Source organism: Morus notabilis, unplaced genomic scaffold (assembly GCF_000414095.1).
Source record: "Morus notabilis unplaced genomic scaffold, ASM41409v2 Scaffold135, whole genome shotgun sequence".
Lineage (NCBI taxonomy): Eukaryota > Viridiplantae > Streptophyta > Magnoliopsida > Rosales > Moraceae > Morus > Morus notabilis.
Window position 1 is genome coordinate 1 of NW_010367319.1, and position 26,106 is coordinate 26,106.

The window sequence follows — 26,106 nt, forward strand, 5'->3', positions numbered from 1 at the left end:
GGAAGAGCGCTGAAAAAAGAAACTAAAACCATAAGGATATCAATGTACGTACTGTTAAATTAATGTTGATAGACAATTACTATTTATGTGAAATGTTATTCTTTAATTATATATATCATTAACTACTTAATTATTACGTCCCTTATATTATTATTTCTTAATCCAAAATACAATATTGTAATATAAGAAAAGAAAAAGAAATTTGATTACGATATATGACATCGATTGAAAACAAATTAAAACCCATTTTGTTATCTGGTAATTGTTACATACAAATTAAGGCAGCATTCAAACATTATGTTTTTTCATGAAACTTTTATAGCCATTTTTCTTGCCCCACGATTATCATCTTTTGGACATATACATATAGGGTCAACATAAAAGCAAAATCAGTAATACATACATATATATATATATATATATATATATATATATATATATGTTCTTGGCTTTCATGGGGGCCCAAACGTAGACCTGCTTTTACTCATCATCAGTAGATGTGCTGTTCCCTTTGCTGACAACCCAATACTGCTTCACAGCAACCAATATCTTCTCAGGAACCAGAGGGCCATCCTCATGATCCAACAATTTGATGTCCCATCTCATCCCGGCGGAGATTTTCTTAACCTTGTTCAGGACATCAACTTCATCCCGTAAAAGGACCGACCCTTCCGGTCGCAAGATCCGATCCATCTCGAGAAGGATGTCTTCCAGCTCACACCTGTGAATTTATCAACATATTGTCTTAACTACCATTGAGTGAAGCACAAACTACAACATGCAATTCATTATTTGGTAACAAGACAGACTAAAACAGTTGGTCTTTTTCGGGGGATATGAAACACTTGTAGCATGTTGGAAACCAATGAATCATTTCTGCAAAAATAACACCATCCAGAGATCCCAGAAAAATGAAAAATTTTACAAGACCATGAATACTAAAATCTTTGAAATGTCAAAGTACTCTATTTTCTTAGAAGAATAATTGAATGTGGCGAAAACCAAATATGATTGATGGTACTGAGAAAAAGGAGATGAGTCTTACTTGTCCTGGTATAAGCTGAATACACCATTACCATGAATAAGATCATATGTTCTCGGGTAAGTAGAGAAGCCTTCGCACCTGAAAGATGACGGGAACAAGTACATCTTTAGATTCCTAATCAGAGAGCCTTGTTATTTTAAGCAGTAAATTCTTTATGTTTGTAACAATGCTTGTGGTAAGTAGCTTGAAAAATCATTCAGCAATTTTAAGTTAAAATTATAATTATAACTCTCTTGGCAGTAAAGTTGAGAAAAACATGAAAACTGTCCTGAATAATCCAAGCCCCTTTGCAGGCTTTTCTTTTTTTGAGTGAGGAGAGGGGGATGTAGTGTTTGCCCAATTCAAATAGTAATGAGAAGGCAAAGATTATTAAAGACATACCAATCATGATATATGCCGATTAGACCTCTTTCGTAAATAACACCCAAAGAGTTATCCGCAATTGTAGGCACAACGTTCATCACCCAAGATTTTCTTGATTCAAGTGCTGCCGCAAATCCTCCAAGGCCGGCGTTCATATCCATCACATTCCGGTATCTTGAGGTGCCAATCAACTTATTAATTCTCTTGTAAGCATCTACGTGCTTTCTCCAAATCGTGTTATCCTCTTGGTAGGATTCAAGTGTAACCCCAGAAACAAGTCCCTTTGCTATCTTAGGAGGAACTGCGTAAAGTCTAGCTGGGAACTTCTTCAATTCCCCTCCTGCAACTTCATTCGCAGCGGTTACCTCTGGCAGAGGAGTTACGCATGCCTCCATTTCCTTGTACCTAACAGAACCCAAATAAAAATAAGAAAGAGTGGAAAGAAAAAGAAACGTATCTTCTATGCGGCTAGAGGTCATATCTGGTTTTCCAGAACAAATTAAATATCACCGTAATCTATGCAATTGAAAGTTCAAAGTCCTGTCTCTTTGCATTATCATGTTGCCACTCATAAAGGGTTGTCCTCAATTTAGGCTGACTTACTTCTGAAAGAATTTAAAATTCCTGAAGCTTAGAAGTAGAAATGGACTAATCCAATCTTATCTTTGAACATGAACAAACATGTGTTCGGACGTAGATTACACACCAAAGATATGCCAAGTAAACGTTTGAGATCTCTAATGTCTATTCCCTAACAATGAATTATGGTTTTGGAAGTACAATGGAAAATCATGGTGCAAAGAAACTTACCAAACGTCATCAGCGTCAGTTGTTTTACACATATCAGAGGACTTTCTTCGGCAGGATTTAGCATTTACATTTTTCCTAAAGATAGCAATATCTCCCTTCTCATACTTTTTCTCCCAACAAAGAAATTCAGCAATTTCTTCGATCTTCTTCTGCTCTGCCTGAACATCCTCCTTAGTCCTCTTCCATGTTTTGTAATAGGTCTTCCAATTGATTGGAGGCCCAGACAAGATCCAGTATCCACCAGGTCTAAGTACTCGATCAACTTCCATGAGATACATACCACCTGAATTCAAAAAATTGATATCAATAAAACGAGAAAATTCCACTCAGTGCAGGGACTTGATTTCGATATAGCATAAGTGCTAACGTCGTATGTCAAATCTAATTAAGGAGAATGTCGAAGTTGTAGTCAGGAAAAAAAGGAAGAAAAAAATAACACTAAGGCAACGGAGTTAACAATTGAACTTTCATCACAAGTTCTTCAATAGAAGTCATCAACAAGGGAAGGATTTAGGGTGATATAACAACTGAAGGGTCACTTAGACACAGGGATATATTCACATTTTCATGAGGTAAACACTGTAACAATCTTCGCTATTCATCCAATCCATGAGTTAGTTAAGCAGACCTTTTAGTTTTTCAATAATTAAAAGAGCTTGTATATATGAGCGCACATAAATTTCCTTCATACTTTTTGGCTCTTTATTTTTTACATAAATGAATAAATTTTGCTCCTAAGAAGACTTTCTGACAATTCATACAAGGTTATGATTTGGTGGGAACGAGTAAAACTTCATATATTATTGCATCTATAAAACATTAATGACTAGACAATCTTTCAGAGACTAAAGAAATCAAAACACGATTTCTCAAACTTAGATATTAAAGTTATATTAAACCAATAACTTACTGTTTGCAGTCCATGGAATTAGACATCGGGAGCACTGAGCCATATCAAAGGCTCTTGATGGGAATGGAAGACGAATTGATCCAAGAACACCAATAATGGCAGGTACACCTCGCTCCAAAGCAAACTGTACCTGTGCTTCATGATTGTCCCGTGGTGCAAAAGACATGGCCAAAATATTTCTCTTTGCCAAGTATGCACCCCAGCTCGCAACCTATGTGATGTTCGGTATCATTAATCCAACAAACAACGAGCAGATTAGGGAACAGACCTATTTGGTCAATCAGGGAACAGAACTATTTGGTCACAGTTACAATTTTCATTTAAAAAATGGGTTCAAGCACCATCAAACAATGCATGTCATGTATTTGTTCATAGTAACACAAGATTAATTATCTTGCAAATGCTTAATTATTTATTTAGAAAAATATATAAATAGATTATGCAAACTGTAAAAGCCGCGCGTTGTATATACATAATAGAGATATGTGCATGATTGAGGACAATTAAAGGATAACAAAGATGAATGTTAAATAGTTAACATACCCCACAACCAGTATCCAATGCTGTTCTGATAGATCCATCTGCAAATGGAATAACCGATGCAAGTTCATCGATATACGCGTCTGCACCATGGGGGAACATTGTTCCTCCACCTGGAAACTTAAACACGTTTCCCTTGAACTCCACCCAATTCTGGTTGGCTTTTTCGACCGTCAGACTCTTAAACGGAACATTGGCATAGTAGACATAGTCCCGACTTTTAGGCCACTGGAACGGAATTGTATACCCTTCAGGTGCAGGAATAAGGCAATGCAGTTTTTCTTCTTGTGGGGGACAATGCCTCTCCCTGTATATCATATTCTCCCTTGGGAATTTCATTGCTTGGTCTTGTTCTTGGCAAGGAGTATAATCGGTGAACTTCACATCACATGGCTTGAAAAATTTTGTTTTCGGTTCAGAAGGTGCAATAATCCCAACATCATTGTGATGACTCTCAAAGTCCAAATCATTAACGATATTGCAATCGGTCTGCTTAGTTATTTCCAACGCTATGCTATCTCCTTTCCCAAACCCGCTCTTTTGCCACGCTCCGAGAAGGTAAAATAAGCAGCACAAACCAAGAACGACAAAAATAGACAACGGGCTTCGCTTGCTTCCGGGTGAAGCATGCTTAGAACCCATGATCCTGTTTTATGATTCTCTCAAACCTATAGAGGAGAAGTACAGTGAAAAACCAGTTGCCTTGCAATTGATGATCAATGGTTACTCAATGTACTTACTATACAAAAAATTCCATTAGCTACGTAAAAAATAAAGGGAAAAAATGAGATATTGACTTATTAAAAGGAAACTGAACTTCTATGCATATGGATCCACAGAAGCAAAAAAAAAAAAAAAAAAGGAAAAAAAACTTTCAAATTTAAATTTATGAGCCACTATTCCTATGAGATTGGCAAATTACGGAAAAAATTTGTGATTTTTATGTTTCACAAAAGAGGGAAAGGGATTAGAATTTAAAAACACACCCATTGTGACACATAAACCGAATTTACTACTTTTTTTTTTTTTCATTTTCTAGAGCCTACAGAATCTATAATTCTTTCAACTAGTAGGCATAAAAATTCTTCTCTTTCTGAACCTCCACATAAGTTAATACTGGAATTTTTTAATTAATAAACATGGGCAATAATAACTAAGAAAACAGCCAAAAAAAAAAACCTCACATGAAAAATTGAAGTATTATCCACACAAACTCACTCCCAGTATTAAGAAAAAATGTCGTAAATCAATTCATAGTGCATTTATAGTTTAGTTTTTTTAAAAAAAAAAAATAACAACAACAGATTTAGCATAAAAATCATACAAAATTCTTATCTTAGCACCGACAATGACGACGCTGAAATTTCAGTGCTTTAATACATAACACACACACACACACACACACACACACACACACATATATATCAATTCAAATCAGCTAAAAAGAAAAGAGTAAATGTGGGATCTTGAGTCCAAAACAGTTAAACTTCATTTCAGAAACGGAAAATCCAAGCTAACAAAGTGACCAAAATATCAAGACTGATCTAACATATTTAAGCCAGATCAAAGTAAGATAAAAAGAACCCAGATTGAAAACTAAGAAAAATTCCAGTTTCGTCTTTGTTACTCACAAAGATCCACACAAACAAAAGCTAGTTCATCCCCATATTGATCTCACAAAGAACAAACATTATACAAAAAACACAAAACGAAACAAACAGGAATGAACGTATAGAAAGAAATAAAGCTAACCTGAAAAACAGGAACAGAGAGAGATGTTTAGTGAAATGGGTAGTTGATATTTGAAGCTCTCTTTCGATCTCTTCAGTCCTCGAGATCCCCACTCACGCTAAGCCAGCTAGTGAGTGCTACTGAGAAAGCGAGTGAATGAAGAATAGAGAGAGAGAGAGAGAGAGAATATGGTTTGAGAAATTTTAAATAAATAAAAAACAAAAAAGAAGAAAATTTAGAGGAGTATGTTTGAGATTTGCAGTAGATCGTAGTGGCAGAGATATGATTGCTTTTAGTTATCGGTAAAAAAAAAAAAAAAAAAAAAAAAAAAAAAAAAGAGTTAAAAGCAGACCTTGGTTGGTCTTTGGAATAATTGTATAATATAATGTAAATGGGATTTTTTCTCTCTCTTTTTTTTTGGGTAAATATATAATGGAAATGGAATTTGCTCACGTTGAATTATCCGCCGACACCCCAGGTCGTGCCTGTAGAATATTTACGCTAATATAATTCTCAAATATAAAAAAATAAAAAACTTAAGTCTGAGGCATTTTATGATTTTTTTTAAGGATTGAATAACGTTTGCTAAAAAAAACAAAAAATTATCAGAATATTATATATATCACTTTACTTAAAAATAAATAATTATCATTTAATTAATAAAAAAAATAACTATAATAATATTTAATTATTTAAAATGATATAAATAATATGTCTAACACAAAATCATAACAAATTATGTGCTTTTGTCATAATCTTTTTATGATATTATTGGTATATAGAGAGGGGCTTTTGTTATAATTTTTCTATGCTTCTCGTGAAGTTTCTCACTTTTAATTATCATATCAGAATAATGATCTCCAAGAGGACCACAACAATACTTATATATATATATATATATATAAAACTGGGATTTTTCTTAGTTTTCAATCCGAATCTTTCTCATATATATGAGACATATTTTGGTGAAGATATGTGAGTTCTTTATTATGAGAAAGATCAAATTAATTGTAAGTAGGGATGACATTTTTATCAAAGATAGAAGCGGGTACGTGGGGTAAAAATTAACCTTCGATTTAGGGACGGAACGGGGTGAGATAACTACTTTGTGCCCACCCGGCCCGATTAAACATACTCTTACATATGTTTGATTTCAGATTTAGTTATAAGACTTTGGTTTATTATTGTTAGAGTTTAGAATTAGAATTAAGATTCCAATTTATTTTTATGAGATGTTAGTTATTATATTGTTGAATTTCCTAATTAATTTAAAAGAAATTCTCTAAGTTTTTATAATGTTTCAAGCATTTCTAAAATTAGTTATGGGATAAATACGTAGAGTATGAATATAATTATCTTAGTGAAGATTCCACAACACTAAGGGTATCAGGAATAAAATCTGAGTATAGTATGGAGATCGAGGAAGGATACCTGCCCCATCCCGTCCTATTATCATCCTAAATTGTATGAAAAAACATAACTAACTACCCCTATTAATGAGAATAAAGTCAAAAAACATCTCAAGGGTTGCTCAATTTTCATGAAATATCTCGAAAATAATTAAATTTTCATTTTGTTCGTAAAATTAGTCCTCGTGTGAGAAAAGAAAGAAATAATATTTTTCCTTTTTCCTTATCTTCTTTCCTCCCGATCTGTATCTAAAATTAGAGTGAATTTGGAAAGAATTACCTTTCTAACAATAGCAATAGGACTTAGCAAAGAAATTATAAATTGCAATGCCTCATCATTCATTACATTTCCTTTTCAGAAAATGAAATTCATGGGCCAAGCTTAATGTAAAGCAAAGTCATAAATCATATTTGGTGGAACAAAGCCATCAACTTTTATATGGCAAACAAAAATGAAAACCGGAAAGTGAAAAATGGACGTTGTATGTAAAGCAAAACACAGCCTTAGTAAAGAGTACTCTTTCCTCTCTTCTTCCTCTTCTCTTCTCTTTTGCGTCATTTGTTTGGAAAAAAGTCCACTTTGGGAAGAAGAAAATGAAAGTAAAGATTTTTTCCACTATGAGTTAGGATAATATGAAATGCATCTAAAAAAGTGAAAAAAAAAGAGCACAATTTAACAGCAAAATCCACAACTTCTCCTAGCTATTTCCATGTGGTATAATTTATTCTTCATAATTTTGTAACATGAATATCTCCTATAAACATTTCACATTAGAAGTCTTACCTTGCAAGTCGTCATAAACACACACACACACACAAGTATGCAAATACATAACATATAAAAATTTACACAATTCGCTCTTATATTCTCACATAATATATATATATATATATATATATATATATATATATTTCTGAAAACTATACTCACACCTCTCACATTTGAACTTTCTGTTTTGAATATTAATCTATTGAACTATTGACCAAGATTGAAATTGGAACGATTAAAATCCCCAAAGTACCCTTCTAAACCCTGTCTCTAAATATGATTAAAGAGTTTTTTTGACGTTTCTAATTCTAGACACATATATTGGCGTGCACCCATGCGTTCAAGCTTAAAGAAACAATAATATTGATGTCAATATTGAGAAAATTCAAAATTATTTTAAAAAATGCAAAAAAATGTGCTATTAAAAGTTATTAACTTGAGAAATTAATTTGTCGTGTAAATTTGTATTCTACAGAAACAATATGCATAGTAAAGCCATTTATCAATGTGAAACTCTGAATTGCAAATTAAATAACGGCCATACACACTTGTTCCTATTGGCCTAGAGAACCCGTATATCCAATTAAAATTAAAAAAAAAAAAAAAAAAAATCTCAGCAATGCGCCACACAGGCCTAACCATTGTGCTTCTTTCAGTGAATGTGTAACTAATGTGACCAAGACATGGCACCCTATTCCCCTATGCATCTTAAATCCAACTTACTAATAGTTTGATTTGATTTAGAAAAATTTGAAAGAAAAAAAAAAGAAAAAAAAGAAAAGAGTTTGATTAGGCATTGATAAAAACTCAAAAACCACCATAAAAGCATAATAGAGCGTTGACGATTGAGTTATGTGACATTCCACTGTCTCAATCCATTGCCGACACTAAGCTGCAACTTTAACAACCCATTAAGGGTTCAAGTTCAACATTAATCTAGAGCATTTTTTTTTTTTGGTGATCCAAGAGTTTATTCCTCGCTTTTCCCTAAAGTGAAATGTTTATTTCTAGCTTGATATTGTTATTTTTTTAGGTGCATTTAGACGGAGAAGGTTATTTTACTCTACCAATAAGAATTGTGTTTTATTTGTTGATTAGTTTTTTAACGGTCTGATCTGAAATAAAAAAAGTTGTGAGGTAAAAACAGTCTTGTATCAGACATTATAAATTTTTAATGTAGACATTTACAAACCTGATCGTTAAAAAACTAATTCACTGATTAAAAAAACGATTTCTATTGATGGAGCAAAACTATATGTCATACCATAATGGTTCCTTTTTGTTCGGTAATACATTCTGTCTTAGAGTAAAATACTTATCTTCAATATTTAGTGACCCCAAAAGGTAATAGTCCTTGATGTAAATTTCAGCAAACAAAGTAGTAGTACTTCCATTGTTAGTTTTAACATCCTTGTTGCAATTGAAAGGATTATATAGGATCTAATATAGCTACATGTTTTGTTTTGTTTATATATATATATATATATATATATGTTGATAAAGAATCATATAGGTAATTGTGTAGGTAAGCAAGACAGAATAGCAAGTCAGGGCAATTAGACAAGAACCCTTGTTTAATAATGCCAACACAAGGGGAGATCTAATAAACGGAGCAACTCTTATTGCCAAATGGAAAAACTATTTGACGGATGATTTTTCATTAACGACAGACTTCCAAATACGTCAACGTTTCATTAATTTCCGTCATTCTTCCACGGGCAAAGCTCTTTCCTGCTCTTTGCCACGGTGGATTCCATCCCACTTCATGGGACCCACTTATACAAGTTTATGAAGCTTACGTCAGGACCTGTTTAATTCGTTGAATCGAGTTTTTAATTCGAATTGAGATGTGACTTTTTGTAAGAACTTTTTACTATAACAAAAAAGTTAAATATGACTGTTTCTAAGAGTTTTTTACTGTAACAAAACTCGAATTCTAAATTTGAATCGGCGAAATGAACGGGACCTTAGAATGCTACTCCGTTCGGTTCATAGGCTTATCCTTTTGAGTTGACAATTTGTTACCTAAACTTTTAAATTTTATATATTAACCTCTAAATAAATTAAACGCTGTAGAACGCCACCAAATAGATGACAACCGTTAAGAACTTAGATGAAAAGTATATAAAGAGTGACAAAGAAAGTAAAAAAAAGAATAATGCTAACATTTCTCGTACCTGTAACGAAAACTTGTCTGATAAAAAAGAGTGATAAAATGTAAACATTATTATTATTATTATTATTTTTGTTTCCTTCACCTTTTCTGCTCCTTGATGAAAAAATGAATACATTATATAGTGAGGGAAACATAAACGAAATAAACTGCAAAATAAACGTGAAGATATAAACCAAATATCTTATTCCCAAGTAACTACAGGCCCACACAACGATCCTGCCAAGTGCCAATATAGTCAAAAATATATCTATACCAAGGAATTGTAGGAACCAGAAAAGCATATAATACGAATCAAACATGAGAGACAAAGAAAGCAGGCATCAGAAGCTGTGCATTGCATAAAGACATGTCCCCACATTAATAAAGCAGCCCCTTAGTCTCTGCATAAACATGCGGATCCAATCAATACTGATTTAACCCATCAACACAATCAAACAGACTGGAAAAAGGAGGTGGGTTCTTCTGGTAGGGTGCAAAAAAAAAAGAAGAAGAAGAGCATCATCTAAGCAACATGCAGTTTTGAACTGTTATATTCGATCACATTTATGCATGTTTTTGTTTATTCTAGCACGATTCTAATATGACTTGATGTTTTGAAATTCGTATTCTCAATAGAAGTATCCAGGAAAGAATGAACCTAGGTACTACTAACCTGAGGGGGGGGGGAAAAAAAAACATTTGATGATTCGAGGAAACTTGTCAAAAAAGAAAAGGACAACAAAGTTGGCAATTACCAGTCTTTAATGTGGGGTGGTGCTGATCGGAACTTAAGGCAATGCTCGCCGGGGATTTCAGCTTGCTTTCCTCACCCTTTTGCCTCATCCTTGTAGAGCTCAAAGATCCTTCAACTGCATAGAACATTAATAAGCATATACATTAAAACTATAAGAGAGATATACTTCAGAAACAACCACTCTTCTAAGAAAAGTGTACAACTCATAATGCATAAAGCATAAAGAAATGGGCATCAAGATCCTGCAAAATCAGTTAACGTTGACGTTATAAGAAAAGTGTAATTTAAATATTGGAAGTTAGATAATAAAGTGAATAACAATATTGTTTAACAACAAGTCCCTTCTTTTACAAACTTTTCCAGATGTGGTTAGCATCTTTTATACACTAAAGTCATAAAATGATGAAACTCAGGTAGTAATAAACCAGAACATGGAATAGAAGAAAAGAAAAACACATTAGTATTACCTACCTTGCCATTCCCACACCACTTTAGATTCACCCTTAACGAGCTTCGGATAACGTTCTACACGAGAATCTCCCTGCACCAACTCCTCAACCTGCGTATATAATGGAAGTCACTACAGAAACTTATCTATCAGAATAGATTCCTATGGAATTGGCAAAGTATAAGAAGACTTTGATTCATGCATGTCCAATACAATGGGATAAAAGAAAGCAGTTAGTAAGAAAAGAACAACTCCTTGTCTCTGAGCAATTTATGATGACATTCAATATGCTCAGTATATTATTTTTTCCCCATGCTTAGTTCGGTTCAGTTCTTTTTAAGAAGTTGAAGTCCTATATGTATGCTCTCCATGATCTCCAATCATGTATAGACAAAGGAGGGCAGGAAACAACAAAGATCAACAACAAGCCACCAACATACCGAATTGGAGCAGTGACTTGACTCAAGCAAGTAAGCAAGAAGAGAACAGAGAAGGGTCAAAATTGTTGCATTACCATAGAACAATCAAGCATTAGTCGTACACCACAGCGATGATAAAGGAAGCTGCTCGAGAAACTTCTAAGTTAAAAAGGATTTTGAATTAAAAAAATTGGTTAAAGTTCACAAAAGATTCCAATTCCATGAGAAAGGTCAATATTTCAAAATGAGCATACTGAAACACATCCGCACATCAACTTTGTTTGTCCCACGTAGCAAAATTTTTTTTTTTTTTTAAGAAGAAATAAAACCACGGGGATTCTGATAAACCTCCGGTGCGTTTTACTTACGTACGGAGGAGGATTCGAAAGAGAAATGGGGCTGGAGCAGAGGTTGACAGTGGGGATGCGAGTTAGCGAGGAAAGGCCTTTGGTGAAGATGAGCTGGATTGTCCAGAGGCTGAGCTGGCAAGTTTGGGGGGAGGCTGAGAAGGGGGATGGCTTATAGTCAGTCGGTTAGGCTGGTTTGTTAGAGAAAGTTAGTTACTAGACATAGAAATAGTATAAATAAGCTTAGCTAAGGCAGATTAGATTCATTCATTACATTCTCTCAAAAACGTCTTAGACAATTTGATTAGGGAGTGCAATGGGTCTCTCGAAAACCCCCATACCTGTCTCTGTTTTCCATTTCTGTAATTCTGTAGATTTTCGCCAATAATTCGACGTGCAAGCCTGAGATTGAGCTTGTTGTGTGCAATCTTCTGTGTTGTTTGGCTCTAGCGGAACTAAATTGTCTTTCGAACTTATCAATTGGTATCAGAGCACTTTCCCGGGATGACAAGGAGATCGGACGATCGGGATAAGGAGCGAACGGAGGTAAGTAGGGAGGAATTGTTGAAGGAGGTAGAATCGATGCGTGAAGATCTTGGAAAAATTCCTCGATTGGAGCAAGGGCTCGAGTTGTTGCTGACAAGAATGGATGAGCTGTTGAAATAGCGAGGGGCGGCGGATCGGGCGTCGCCGGAGGCGGAAGATGGAATTCCGGCAGAACAGTCGGTGCCGACGGCGGATATGGGGGGGATGACCGGCTGATTGGCGCGAAGAGTACGTACGGAATTTCGTACTCGGAGGGTAGAGATACCGGTTTTCGATGGAGAGAATCTGGATGGCTGGATTTTTAGGGGAGAGCGGTATTTCTCCATGAATAGGCTGTCGGAGCTGGAGAAATTAGACGTGGCGGTAGTGAGTCTAGAGGGGGAAGCCCTGGCCTAGTTCCAACGGGAAGATCGGAGGCGGGCGATCCGGGACTGGACGGAGATGAAACGCCTTGTGTTGGGGCGTTTCCGTTTGACACAGGAAGGAACTCTCTGTAAAAAATTTTTGTCGCTGCGCCAGGAGACTACGGTCAAGGAGTATTGCCGGCAATTTGAGATGCTGGCTGCGCCATTAACGGAGATTCCAGAGCAAGTGCGTTTGTGAACGGATTGAAACCAGAGGTGAGAGCAGAAATACGTATGTTGAAACCCAACGGATTGGGCCGAATAATGGAGTTCCCCCAACGGGTTGAGGAGCGTAACCAATTGGTACGCGGGCCCAAGGCCCAAACGTCTTCAGGGAACTCTTGGAATAGGAGTAGTACAATTTTTCCTGGGCCTGCGCTGAGGAGTGGACCATCGTTGGGTGGAGGGTCAAGAACAACAAACTCTTCTGGGGTCACAGAGCGAATGTCGGTGCCAGCCGAGAAGACCAAGGATTCCCCCAGTGGGGTGGCGCCGTACAGGCAACTCACCGATGCAGAGATACAAAAGAAGAGAGAGAAGGGTCTGTGCTATCATTGTGATGGGAAGTACTTTTTTGGACACCGTTGCCCCAACCGGGAGTTGCAGGTGCTCATTGTTCGCGAAGAAGAGGAGGGGGCAGAGAGGCACAAGAAGATGGATCTGAGCCTGGGACGGAGGAGGAGGTGGTGGAACTATCCCTCAACTCGGTGGTCGGATTCACATCACCAAAGACCATGAAACTCAAAGGTAGGTTACGAGGAAACGAAGTAATAGTTTTGATAGATAGTGGTGCCACACATAACTTCATCTCTGCTGAATTAGTGAGAAAATGGAGATGACTGTGGACCGAACTGGGGACTATGGGGTGATAATGGGAACTGGGTTGTCCAGTGGTTGGAAACCCTTGGGGATATGACAGTAAACTGGAAAAATCTGACTATGAAGTTCACGGTGGGAAACCGCCAAGTGACTCTGAAAGGAGACCCTGGACTAAACAGAACGTCGGTGTTCTTGAAAGCCTTGCAGAGGGCGTTTAGCCATGAAGGGCAGGGGATGTGGCTTGAGTGGAACAACATGGAGTTGGGCGCCTTAGAGGGTCAGTGGGAGACACCTGAAGTGTTGGAAGAGGTGCTACGTCGTAGGGCATCAGTGTTTGAAATGCCTGCACATTTACCTCCGGAGCGAGCAAAAGATCATGCGATAGTACTTAAGGCAGGGACCTCTCCGATTAATGTTCAGCCATATCGGTACCCGCAGGTGCAAAAAGAAGAGATTGAGAAGTTGGTCGGAGAGATGTTTGGCTGCTGGAATTATTCTGCCTAGTGTGAGTCCGAATTCCAATCCCGTGCTGTGGGTTAAAAAAAAAGACGGGAGTTGGCGATTTTGTGTGGACTACCGAGCTTTAAATAAAGAAACGGTGCCAGACCGTTTTCCTATTCCGATCATTGATGAACTTCTTGACGAGCTTCACGGGGCGGCAATTTTTTCCAAAATTGACCTTAAGTCGGGATACCATCAGATTAGAGTCAGGTAGGAGGATGTGCCCAAAACTGCTTTTCACACACATGACGGCCATTACGAGTTTTTGGTGATGCCGTTTGGGCTCACCAATGCTCCCACAACCTTCCAGTCACTTATGAATGAAGTGCTGCGAGCATTCCTCCGTAAGTTCGTCCTAGTTTTTTTCGATGACATTCTTGTCTATAGTCGGACGTTGGAGGAACATGTACATCACTTGGATCAAGTGTTGGCAATTTTACAGCAGCACACACTTTTTGCTAATGCAAAGAAGTGTAGTTTTGGCCAGCAGTCCCTAGAATATTTAGGACACATTGTCTCGAGTAAAGGAGTGTCAGCCGACCAAACCAAGATTGAAGCAATGTTGAAGTGGCCAATCCTGGCTACGTTGCGTGATTTGAGGGTTTTTTTTGGGGTTGACGGGGTATTACAGGAAGTTCGTGGCTGGATATAGCCACATCGCAGGGCCCTTAACAAATTTACTCCGGAATGATGGTTTTCAGTGGACTGGGGAAGCCGAACAGGCTTTCTCTTGTTTAAAAAGGGCTATGTCTTCAGTCTCGGTTTTAGCTCTTCCGGACTTTACAAAACCTTTTGTGCTTGAAACGGATGCTTCCGGGTTTGGCGTTGGAGCGGTATTAATGCAGGACCAACGGCCCATTGCATATTTTAGCCAAGCCTTGTCGTCGTGGGCTCAAGGGAAGTCGGTGTATGAGAGGGAATTAATGGCCATTGTGTTGGCAGTGCAAAAGTGGCGACCGTATTTGCTGGGCTGCCATTTTGTGATTCGCACTAACCAGCAAAGTCTGAAATATTTGTTGGAACAACGTCTTGTGAGTGTGGAGCACTAGAAATGGCTTACTAAATTGTTGGGGTATGATTTCAAAATTCAATACAACCCCGGGCTAGAGAATCGTGCCGCGGATGCTCTCTCTCATGTTGTTCATTCACCAGAATTGAGTACTTTGCTGGTTTCCTCTATTGTAGACACGCAAGCTCTGCAGCAACACGTATTGCAGGATGAGCAGCTAGGAAGCATTGTCACGGCCTTACAATCCCAGTCAGAGGCTTATCCTGGTTATTCTCTGGTGCAGGGGCGGCTAATGTTTGGGGGACGAATGGTAGTGCCTAGGGACTCGCCTCACATTCCTAAGTTGCTGCACGCGTATCATGATGGTGTTGTGGGAGGTCATTCAGGGGTCCTTAAGACATACCGCCGCTTGGCAGCGGATTGGTTTTGATGGGGGATGAAAAAGGATATAACCTCATATGTGGCTGCGTGTGATGTTTGCCAGCATTGCAAGGCTTCTACATTAGCTCCTAGTGGCTTGTTACAGCCACTGCCTATTCCGGAATGAGTGTGGGAGGATATTTCAATGGATTTCATTGAGGGGTTGCCCCGTTTGGAAGGTTTTGACACGATCCTAGTCGTGGTGGACATGCTTAGTAAATATGGGCATTTCATTGCTATGAAGCATCCTTTCTCGGCTGAAGTGGTGGCCAGGGTTTTCATTCGGGAGGTGGTCCGCCTCCATGGGGTCCTGTGAACCATCGTATTTGACCGTGACCGTATATTTCTCATCCACTTTTAGACGAAGCTTCACGAGCAGATGGGCACTACTCTTGCACGCAGTACCGCTTACCATCCACAGACGGATGGACAAACGGAGGTGGTGAACCGGTGTGTCGAGACTTATTTGCGTTGTTTTACATCGGACAAACCGAGAAAATGGCACCGATGGTTAGCTTGGTCCGAATATTGGTATAACACCTCTTTCCATACCTCGGCGCGCACTACTCCTTTTCAGGTGGTCTATGGCCGTGCTCCACCTCCACTGCTGCGTTATGGACTTGGGGCATCTGTAGTAGACTCAGTGGATCAGCAGCTACAGGACCGGGACGCCATGCTGGATTTACTGAAATCTCATTTGCTCCGCGCTCAGCAGCGTATGAAGGCGGTGGCTGATGGTAAACGCCGGGATGTGCAGTTTGGGGTGGGAGATTTAGTTTACCTCAGGCTGTGTCCTTATCGTCAGGTGTCCTTGGCAGGTCGTCAAAATGAGAAATTAAGCCCACATTTCTATGGTCCCTATGCTATCACTGCCCGGGTTGGCCCTGTGGCGTATCGTCTTGCCTTGCCAGAGGAGGTTGCCATTCATCCGGTCTTTCAAGTTTCCCAACTACGCCGTGCTCTGGGCCATGAACAGGCTGTGTCTTCGATACCCCTCTAGTTGTCGAGTGATTTGGAGTTGCGCGTTGTACCAGAGGCCTTACTGGGTGTGCGCCAATGTGTGACTGGGGGCCATTCTGAGTCTGAAGTGTTGATCCGCTGGGAGCAGCTTCCGGAGCATGAGGCGACTTAGGAGTCCTACGAGGCTATCGACTGCCAGTTTCCTCATTTCCACCTTGAGGACAAGGTGCATCTTTGGGGCGGGAGTAATGATAAACCTCCGGTGTGTTTTACTTACGTACAGAGGAGGATTCGAAAGAGAAATGGGGCTGGAGCAGAGGTTGACAGTGGGGATACGAGTCAACGAGGAAAGGCCTTTGGCGAAGATGAGGTGGATTGTCCAGAGGCTGAGCTGGCAAGTTTGGGGGGAGGCTGAGAAGGGGGATGGCTTATAGTCAGTCGGTTAGGCTGGTTTGTTAGAGAGAGTTAGTTACTAGACATAGAAATAGTATAAATAAGCTTAGCTAAGGCAGATTAGATTCATTCATTACATTCTCTCAAAAACGTCTTAGACAATTTGATTAGGGAGTGCAAGGGGTCTCTCGAAAACCCCCATACTTGTCTCTGTTTTCCATTTCTGTAATTCTGTTGATTTTCGCCAGTAATTCGACGTGCAAGCCTGAGATTGAGCTTGTTGTGTGCAATCTTCTGTGTTGTTTGGCTCTAGCGGAACTAAATTGTCTTTTGAACTTATCAGATTCAAACCCTGATGGACACATGCACACAGTCATGCACCCAACCACTTGAACCAGTCTCATGTCCCAGAAAGCGTTTCTTTATTTTTTTTTTTTAATGGAACCCACAAAACACTTTTAGTTCCACTAAAATATTGCTTTCGTCACCGTGGATGTATCAAAAGGGTGATGCATATCGCAAGTGGAAGAAATAAACTGATCATTGAAGCTATAATATGATCAAATTACAGAGAGCATTGCATAATACCATCTTCCATAACGCAGGTTTCTTCCTCTCTTTAGGTGAAAGAAGATGATCCCGCAACCTAGAGGCAACAACCCAGGATTCAAGTTCTCCCTTTCTTCCCTTTGACGTCAAGGCGTTCTCTTCAAGTATTTCACAAACCTATAAAATTGTGAAAAGCCATCAAATGGGGAAAAAGCGGTGCATGTCTATTCAAATAAAAAATCTGGACATATCTAACCTAAATATGGATAGAACTAAGGTATATTTCATTTGTAGATGGTGGATGAAGTTTTTTGTGGCATCAAATATCACACTCAATGTGAAAATGCACTTAGAATGACATCTAAATTGTGCGGTACACAAAGTACCTACTTTTCTTAGAATTCATGCGTTACTAGGCTCTATTTCGGAATTCAGTCAAACTAAGGCTAGTACTCTGAGGAAGAACAACAAGCTCCGTTCCTCATGGAAGTTTAAGAGGAAACGGATTAGTCAACACTAAGGAGCGCATAGCAAAAACTAGAATCCAGTGAACTAACAAACTGATATAGTTCAGCTTCCATTTGCCTAGTCTTATTTAACTGTTCTTGGATAGGCCCTTGAACTCACGGTCACATTCATTAACCATTAGAGATCTATCATTAATAGATGTTCTATCCGAGATGCACTACTAAATACACAACAGGAGAAGTGAGATCAGTTTGTATATCAGAGAATGGACATATGGAGGATGCTGGCCTCCAAAAGAACATAACATAGAGGAAGTAACCAAATGAGTAGTTAATGTGCAAGTGGCTTTTATACCTGTTGATAAAGCTCATCAACTCTTTTTAACAGATATAACCTCTGCCGGACCTTCATGACAAGAAATAAGAATCCCGCAATCTGCATATGTTAATACTGTTAGCAAGTGTCAACGCATTAAACATAAACACATAAAGGCGCTTCCAAATGCAGTACCAGCACACAAACTGGCAAGATCACTAGCACATTGTTGGAGATCCATTGATGCACGCGACAGGAAAATGGTTTGTAGCTTTCTACAAGAACATCAGGACACTTGAACTCTCTGACCCTGTACACATATTAAAAAACTGATGAATGAGTGATAGATACCAATCAATATCCCAATTCCCAACAAAGAACACGCTGCCTTTTGCAAATCCCAGGCTCAAAAATCGAATAGCATACCCTTGAGAATTTGTCCTAGTCTCTAATACTTTACCAATGGTTTCCATTCCTTTATGCTTTGTGTAGTTATTTACGGCATTGTACGAGCCAACATATTCTGTCAACTTGTCCCCATCTAAGACACTCCACATATCATTCTCCGGAACCTTAAGCATTTATTCAGATTTGAACATGTCAGCAAAGACAACTCGAGCATTCTTGCATTCAGAATCAGAACATAAACATCCATACAGCGAGTTTCAAAGGTGACAAACCCAAATCATCCCAGTCCCACCACACAAATATTGAGCATAAGATTCGCAAAGTCGAAGCTGTACCCACTGCGACTGCAATCACATTAGACAGAAGTTTGCATTAGCAAAACTGCAAAATAAAAAGAAAGATTCAGAGGTAAAGAAAGGTTGTTTTGAATTCGAGAATATTAATCGACCAGAAGGAATAAGGGTTTTGAAACTCACAAGTTTCTTAGCTGTTTGGTTAATATCCCCATCTTCAACACATAAATTTCCGTGCTTCCTATATCCTCGAACACACTCCAACTTGCCTTGATAACATTGCCCATTATTTGGGCAAGGTTCACAATTATCTGTGATAATGTAACATCAGTACAAGAAAAGCATGTAATGCTTCAACCCATTGCTCAAGAAGGGGAAAAATAAATTGAACGCCAAAACATAAGTTTCTAATCAAGCTATGGTTATTCAATCGAGCAATGATACATATCATGAATGCATATGTGCCAAAGTTCAATGGAATCTGTAAAACTGAAATTACTGTTTTGTCCCACATTTTTCTACCCCTAAATTTTAGTTTCATAGTCTTATATTTATCATTTTCCTATTTAATAATCAGCACGCCTATTTGTGACATGAAAAATATTGAATATTTCACTGCTGTTTATGATGTTCAAACTTCAAACATATGCATTTTGCCCACAGGTAATCTATGTCCAAAAGCTGACTATCTTCTCAACTTGGCTTCATTACTACAAAGTAAAAATCACTTTCAAACAAAAATTTCTATCAAACAACCAATAACTATGTGGATATGACACCCCCATTTCTATGACCTTTATATATATTTTTTCTTCAGTTGGAGGGACAATCCCTCCAACGTAACATATAGAATTATACAACGTAACATGGTACTTATTCAACGTAGTACTGATATTAAAAAAGTAAGATATCAAGATATTTAATTATCTCTGACTATTCTTACACCTTTCTATCATCTTTATTATGTTAAACAACCAAATTAAAGTATAATAATAGCACGAGATATTTAAAATTCTTGGTGTTATGTCTTTCTAGTGTTCATGTTACCTTAAATAATTGCCATGTTATCTTAAAAAATATATGTATTAAGTTAAATAACTACAATATTAGGTTTCTAATTACATATGTTACGGGACGGATAAACCGTAGACAAAGTCTTATATATAAGTAATGCTAGAGATATTAATTCAAATCTAATTTTGTAATGAGTTGTCATTTTTAAATCAGTAGATACAATCTAATATTATTAATTGACGTGTTCATATTTTAAAAACGTATTAATGTAAAAATGACAATTTATATGTTACTACATGTTAGTATATAAAAATTTGAGATTTGAGTTAATGTTCTGAAATTATTTTATATATATATAACAACGAGCCTAAAAGCTAAAACCCACATCACAAATAGTAAACAAAATAACATTTTGAAAGAACAGAACAAGTTAAGCAAGAACCATAAATAATCTGAACCCAAAATCACGAGAGGGGAGAAAATTTGAATTTTTTGCAACTTTCCCGGGTTTTCCGAGAAAGAGAGAAAAGACCCACCAGAGAGAAAATCCGAGGCGTCAGAGGCGCTATCGCAGAAGGGCTTTGGGTGACGAGCGGAGAAGAAGAAGCTGCAGCTTAAGAAGACGGAGACGGCGATCGCCACGGCGGTGACGAGCCTGAAGATGTCGTCTTTGGAGGGAAACAAATCATCGGGTGGTTCCCAGAGAGAGACTGATTTGAGCGAAGAATTTGAAGAGCCCGAAGACTTGGGTTTTGGGCGCTTCTTTGAAATGGAAGTCATTGATCACGCTCACACTCTACCCAAATTAACCGGAATTTCTCTACAAACCGGCCGCTCACAAGAGAGGGAAAAAGGGAAAGGAAATATATTACAGCCACACCCCTCAATTTTATTATATTAATATTACAGCCAATAAATAAGGGTAGTTTTGGTGTTTTGCACCAATACATCTTGAATTCGTAAGTTTGATATTCAATTTGTTGTCGTTCCATTAAAAAAAAAAATATTGAATCTGTTGTCGTTTGTAAGTTTGATTTAGTTTTGGTATGAACCTGAATTTAACCATTCTCAAAATGGAGACGGAAAAAAATAGCATTTTTAGAACATAAAGTCTTAAACAAATTAATAAATAGTATAATTTTAATAAATATTATTTATTACATTATGAGAATAGCAAAAATACCCCTACTTTTGACTTTATAGATTCATTTTCTCTCTCCTTTCCGTCATCTACGCTCTATATCTCTCTTCTTTCGTTTAATTCGTGAATTGTTATTAATTATATTAAAATGTGATTTTATGTAAAAAATTTTAATTATAATAAAAAAATTAAATATAATTATTTTTAAAAATTTTTAATTATAATAAAATTAAAATTAAAAATAAGATTAAAAATTTAAATTAGTGAATTAAAAATTAGAATTAAAAGCTGGAATTATCTATTTCCTCGCTTCCTATCTAGTCGTCGGCCTCTCTCGCCATCGATTTCTCTCTTCCCATCAAAAGTCCCAAGAAACTATCGTCGATGCAACCAAGATTGAGGATTGTTGTCGCATAGGAGATTGTGCCAGAGATTGATAAGAAAAAAAATACTTTACTCGGCGTTGAAGATGAGCGATCTGCCTCCATCTAGTGTAGTATTCCAATATTTTTGCTTATGAGCTAGCTAATCGATAATATATGTACATATAATTGTTTGCAATTCATAGAGCCAAGATTTACAGATAGAGGGAGAGGAAAGAGAAAGGAGAGGTTGATAGAGAGTTTCTGGGTTTTGCTCTGTGTGTCTGATGTTGGTAAATGCTCAATTTAATAATAAACAGATTCTGTTTAATTTGGTAAATCAATGGCCCGTTTAGTTCGTTGATTTGAGTTTTTAATTCGAGTTGAGATGTGATTTTATGTGAGAGCTTTTTACTGTAGCAAAAAAATTAGATATGATTGTTTGTGAGAACTTTTTACTATAAAAAAATTTAAATTCTAAACTCAAATCAGCGAAATGAACGAGGCGCAAGTGTTTACGCAATAAATGAACCAACAGTAAATTCCTTTATGATAAATATATTATTTATCAAAATACGGCAATTAAAGTTTGTGGTAAATAAAGCATGTACCACATAAAATAAGGGTAAAATTAAAACATCATATACTACAATTTTAAAATATGTTACTTGTTATACTAAAATTTTAAAATATGTTACTTATTTTCCCTGTTAGTAAATATGTTATTTACTGCAAATAGTTTAAATAAATGACTTATATGTTACAATTCCCCTTCTTAAAAATAAGGTCCAATTAATAATGGCTTTATTATTAGACGATAATTAAAGTCTCGTCCATTTTACGGATTTGAGTTTAGAATTTGAGTTTTGTTACAGTAAAAAGCTCTTAGAAATAATCACATTTAAATTTTTTACTATAATAAAAAATTTTCATATAAAGTCACATCTCAATTCGAATCAGACCCTTAAAACTCAAATGTCAAAGTTGTGAAGCGTCATTCTTATTTTGTCTTTAAACTTCAAAAATTCCCACCGTAGTGTCCGGAATCTTGTGATTGATAGAGGGTTTCTAGAGTGTGGATCTTGGTCTTTTTATGCCTTTTGGATTATTTGGGTCACCGAAGATAGCTTCGTCATATATGGGTCTCCAAAGACAAGCATGCATATTTGGGGGAGGATGCGGATTTCTGGTTACCCAAGGTAAGAGGATGTGTCTTTCTTTCTCTATCAATCATTTATCTTGGCGGCGAGTCAAAAAGTAAAAATGATAATACATGATAAATTTATGAGGGCAGAGTTTTAAAATAGCGTTTTAAAAAACTAAGTGTGCGTTTAGAGTTCGTTCTAAAATAATTTTATTTTTTGTATGAAAATGAAAACGAAAACGTTTTCATTTTTATTTTGGAATCATTTCTGAAAATGCATTTGGTAGTTTTATTCTGAGATTATTTTCAGTTTAAAAAAACTGAAATTGTGTTTGGTGGTTTAATTTTTAAAAACATGTAATAATATTTAAAATAATAATATATTAAATAAATAATATTATTAAATATATGAAATAAATATATTAAATAAACATTATTTATTTTCAGAAAACAATCTCGTTTTCAGAAATGGGTAGTTTCTGAAAATGAAGAAATGGATTTCGGAGAAATAATTTTGGTGTGTTTCTTCGGCTGTGATCGTCATCGTCGTCCAGGGTTCCGACTCTGGTGAGGTGGAAGAAGGGGCGGCGGCGGAGTCGGATGAGGAGGGGGAAAATGAAAATGGGAAATCGGAGGAAAGGGGGGGTTGAGGGAGATCGGAGAAGAAGAGCAGGGGGGTGAAAAGTGGTCCAGGGTAAAGAAAATGAAAATGGAAAACTGAAAACGACTCAGAGTCATTTTCAGTTTTGCTCACTTTTTGGAAACAAATGAAAAACGTTTTCATTTTCTGTTTTTCAAGAAATGCATGCCAAACGCCTTCGCCAGAGCATTTTTATTTTTTTGTTCTTGGAAAACGTTTTTGAAAACGGAACCAAACAGGCACAAGTTTCAACAAAAATTATATAGTAATTATTTTACCGACATTCGCTTTTATAAAACAACATTGCATAGTAGTTATTTAATAATACTTAATTTTGTATTTTTCAAATATTCTAAATGTTTTCATATATTTCAAGATGATTAGTAAAAATTTGTTATATATCTAAATAGAAAGAGAAAATTATATGGTTGGTTGTGATTTTATTCAAGACTATTATAATATTATTTATATTGTTCTAAATAATTAAATGTTATGATAGTTATTTTTTTTATTAATTGAATAATAATTAGTTATTTTTGAGTAGAGAGTCGATATAAATATTATTTTTTTATGGGATTTCTGACATTCTCTCGGTCTAAAAAGTTCAAGGGGTTCGAGAAACCAACTTCAATTCATGGCCCATGTCAAAGCATACTCCTCAGATGGTCCTTGAACTTGACTTGGATCCACTGCAGAAACCCATTTACGCGGCGTAGCAAAACGATGGGTTTAGGCTTTGGGAGAGGTCGTCTTATACAAAAACGGTTCGTGGGGGAAGAATTTCACTTTTTTGAAGTGTAAGTGCCATTGAAAAAGTGTTAGCCTCGTTCATTTCGCCAATTCGAGTTTAGAATTTGAGTTTTGTTATAGTAAAAAACTCTCAGAAACAGTTACATCTAACTTTTTTGCTACAGTAAAAAGCTCTCACATAACGTCACATCTCAACTCGAATTAAAAACTCGAATAAGCGAACTAAACGGGCCTTAAATTTTATGTTATCATGAGACAAGTAATCTTAAGTGAGGAATCATAGAATTTCATTTTCTATGGGAATAGATTGCAAAAGAAGTCCTGATTATCGTGTTATCACAAGCTAAGTTATTTTTCAACAGGAAATTGGGGAATTCACTTTCTCAATTAAAGTAACATGGGAATGAATTATAAAGAAAATTATTCTATCGATTGTACTATCACAAGATAAGTTACCTTCGGTAGAGAATCGTAGGCTTTCACTTTATCCATTAAAGTAAGCGGAAATGGATCGCAAAAAAAGTTATCCTAATTGTCGTGTTATCGTAAGATAGTTATTTTATGAACTTAGATTGGCAAACTTATTAAAATGATATTCTTTTTTGGATTTTTCTAAAATAATTAAATAAATTGCATATTAAGTGCTTGGAAGAGAAATACTGTAGTATTGCTCCTTCGTGTGTGGCGTAAAAAAAATAAAAAAATAAAAATGATACCCACGTATTGAGTATTATTGTGGTATCGTTTGGTTTATAGGTTTTAACTTAAAAATTTAATCAAAACTTTAAATTTTTTAAAAGATAATACTGTAACTAGTGTTGAAATTTTAGACGGGCCGTCTACAACTGTCTGAAAAAACCAAACTTGTACCAGTTACCCTAGCCCGCCCGCCCGAGAAATTTAGGCTGCCCACCCGAGCCTAACCACCACCTTGAACGGGCTTCGGGCTGCCCGAATTTTTATATATATTTTATAATATATAATATCCAGAAGCGGTGTTTCTAAACCTATTATCATATTTACTATATAATATTATTTATTAATTGTATTTGTATATAAATAATTATTAAGATATTTATTGTAAAAATTATATAAGAACTATAATTAAGATTAAAATCACAAGTTTTTGGAAAAATTGTGAGAGAGATTTGAGAGATTGGGAGAGATTGAGAGAAATTGAGAGAGATTGAGAGAAATTGAAAGAGATTGAGAGAGTTTAGGTGAGGAAAATCTTTGGGGGATGGTGAGGTACTTATAGAGAAATTTTTGGGTTAAAAACTTATTTTTTCCCCCCAAATTCAGTTCCAACAGCTATTTTTTGTCATCGGCGGGTCGAGTTAGGGCTGAAATCGGGCAACGGTAAAAAAAAGAGCCGTTGGTGGTCGAGCTTTCAGACGGCAGTTCGGGTTGGGCGCCAACGGTCAAAAAAATTGACGTTGATCGGGCTTCAGGCAATTCGGGCCAGAGGGAAAAAAATAAAAAAAAATCAGCAGTCAACGGTCGGGGGCTTTCGTCGGCGGCGAGCTTTGGCGATTCTGACTTTTCTTGGGCAGCCCGAGCCCGAGCTCGAAAACTTGCTTGAACGAGGGGCCTTTATGGGCCTGCCCGCTGAGCCTAAATTTTGGGCAGGCCCGCTGACTCAAAGTTCCAGCACTGACTGTAACATAAAGATTTAAAATACCCATACTTAAATTACTATCCCTTTTCTCATGAGGCAGAACAAATAGAAAAGGTACATTAATTTATGGACGCTCTAATTAAGGAGATTAGCTAGATAAAAAACTCTAATTAAGAAAAAATGGTAGAAAACTTAATAAGAACTATACTTTCCTTCTTTTTAAAAGAAGAAAAAAATAACTATACTTCCCTCTAATTAGGAAACAAAAAAAAAAGGTAAAAAAAAATATGGGAACCATACTTTCCTTCTTTTCAATGAAAAAAAAGAGCTATACTTTCTTTGTAATGTAGTGGTGGAAATTCTAGCCTTTTCAACTAAGGTAATTGAAAAGAAACTGAGAATATCCTTAAAAAATAGTCAATAAAAAGAGATGAATAATACTGCAAAACAAATTTTCTTAGAATTACCAATCACGACTAGAATAAATTATAATTAAGAAACTAATAAGTAAGATAGAGAACAAATGGCAACTATATTTTTCTTCTTAAGTTTTTGAATGTTAAAAAAAAGAACTATACTTTTCTTAGTAAGTTTAAACATAAATTCACATTTTTGTGAGAGAAAATATTGTAACAAAAAAATTTAAATTCAA

At 36.5% G+C, this 26,106-nt stretch overlaps 2 protein-coding genes across 2 annotated transcripts; both read right to left on the reverse strand.

Moving 5' to 3' along the window:
- Positions 1-447: 447 nt before the first annotated feature.
- LOC21406094 (probable methyltransferase PMT14) lies at positions 448-5,678 on the reverse strand. Its single transcript, XM_010112193.2, has 7 exons — positions 5,421-5,678; positions 3,672-4,336; positions 3,129-3,339; positions 2,219-2,501; positions 1,427-1,813; positions 1,046-1,123; positions 448-721 (listed from the first exon to the last, which is right to left on the reverse strand). Exons 2-7 carry the CDS (start codon positions 4,308-4,310, stop codon positions 481-483), a joined length of 1,839 nt encoding a protein of 612 aa, XP_010110495.1. The 5' UTR covers positions 4,311-4,336; positions 5,421-5,678; the 3' UTR covers positions 448-480.
- A 4,129-nt stretch (positions 5,679-9,807) lies between these two features.
- Positions 9,808-20,667, reverse strand: LOC21406095. Its single transcript, XM_024174906.1, has 10 exons — positions 20,336-20,667; positions 18,969-19,096; positions 18,765-18,836; positions 18,511-18,656; positions 18,280-18,394; positions 18,124-18,204; positions 17,341-17,478; positions 10,958-11,045; positions 10,488-10,601; positions 9,808-10,133 (listed from the first exon to the last, which is right to left on the reverse strand). The coding sequence occupies exons 1-10, from the start codon at positions 20,577-20,579 to the stop codon at positions 10,111-10,113; spliced, it is 1,149 nt and encodes a 382-aa protein (XP_024030674.1). The 5' UTR covers positions 20,580-20,667; the 3' UTR covers positions 9,808-10,110.
- Between the last annotated feature and the right edge of the window lie 5,439 nt (positions 20,668-26,106).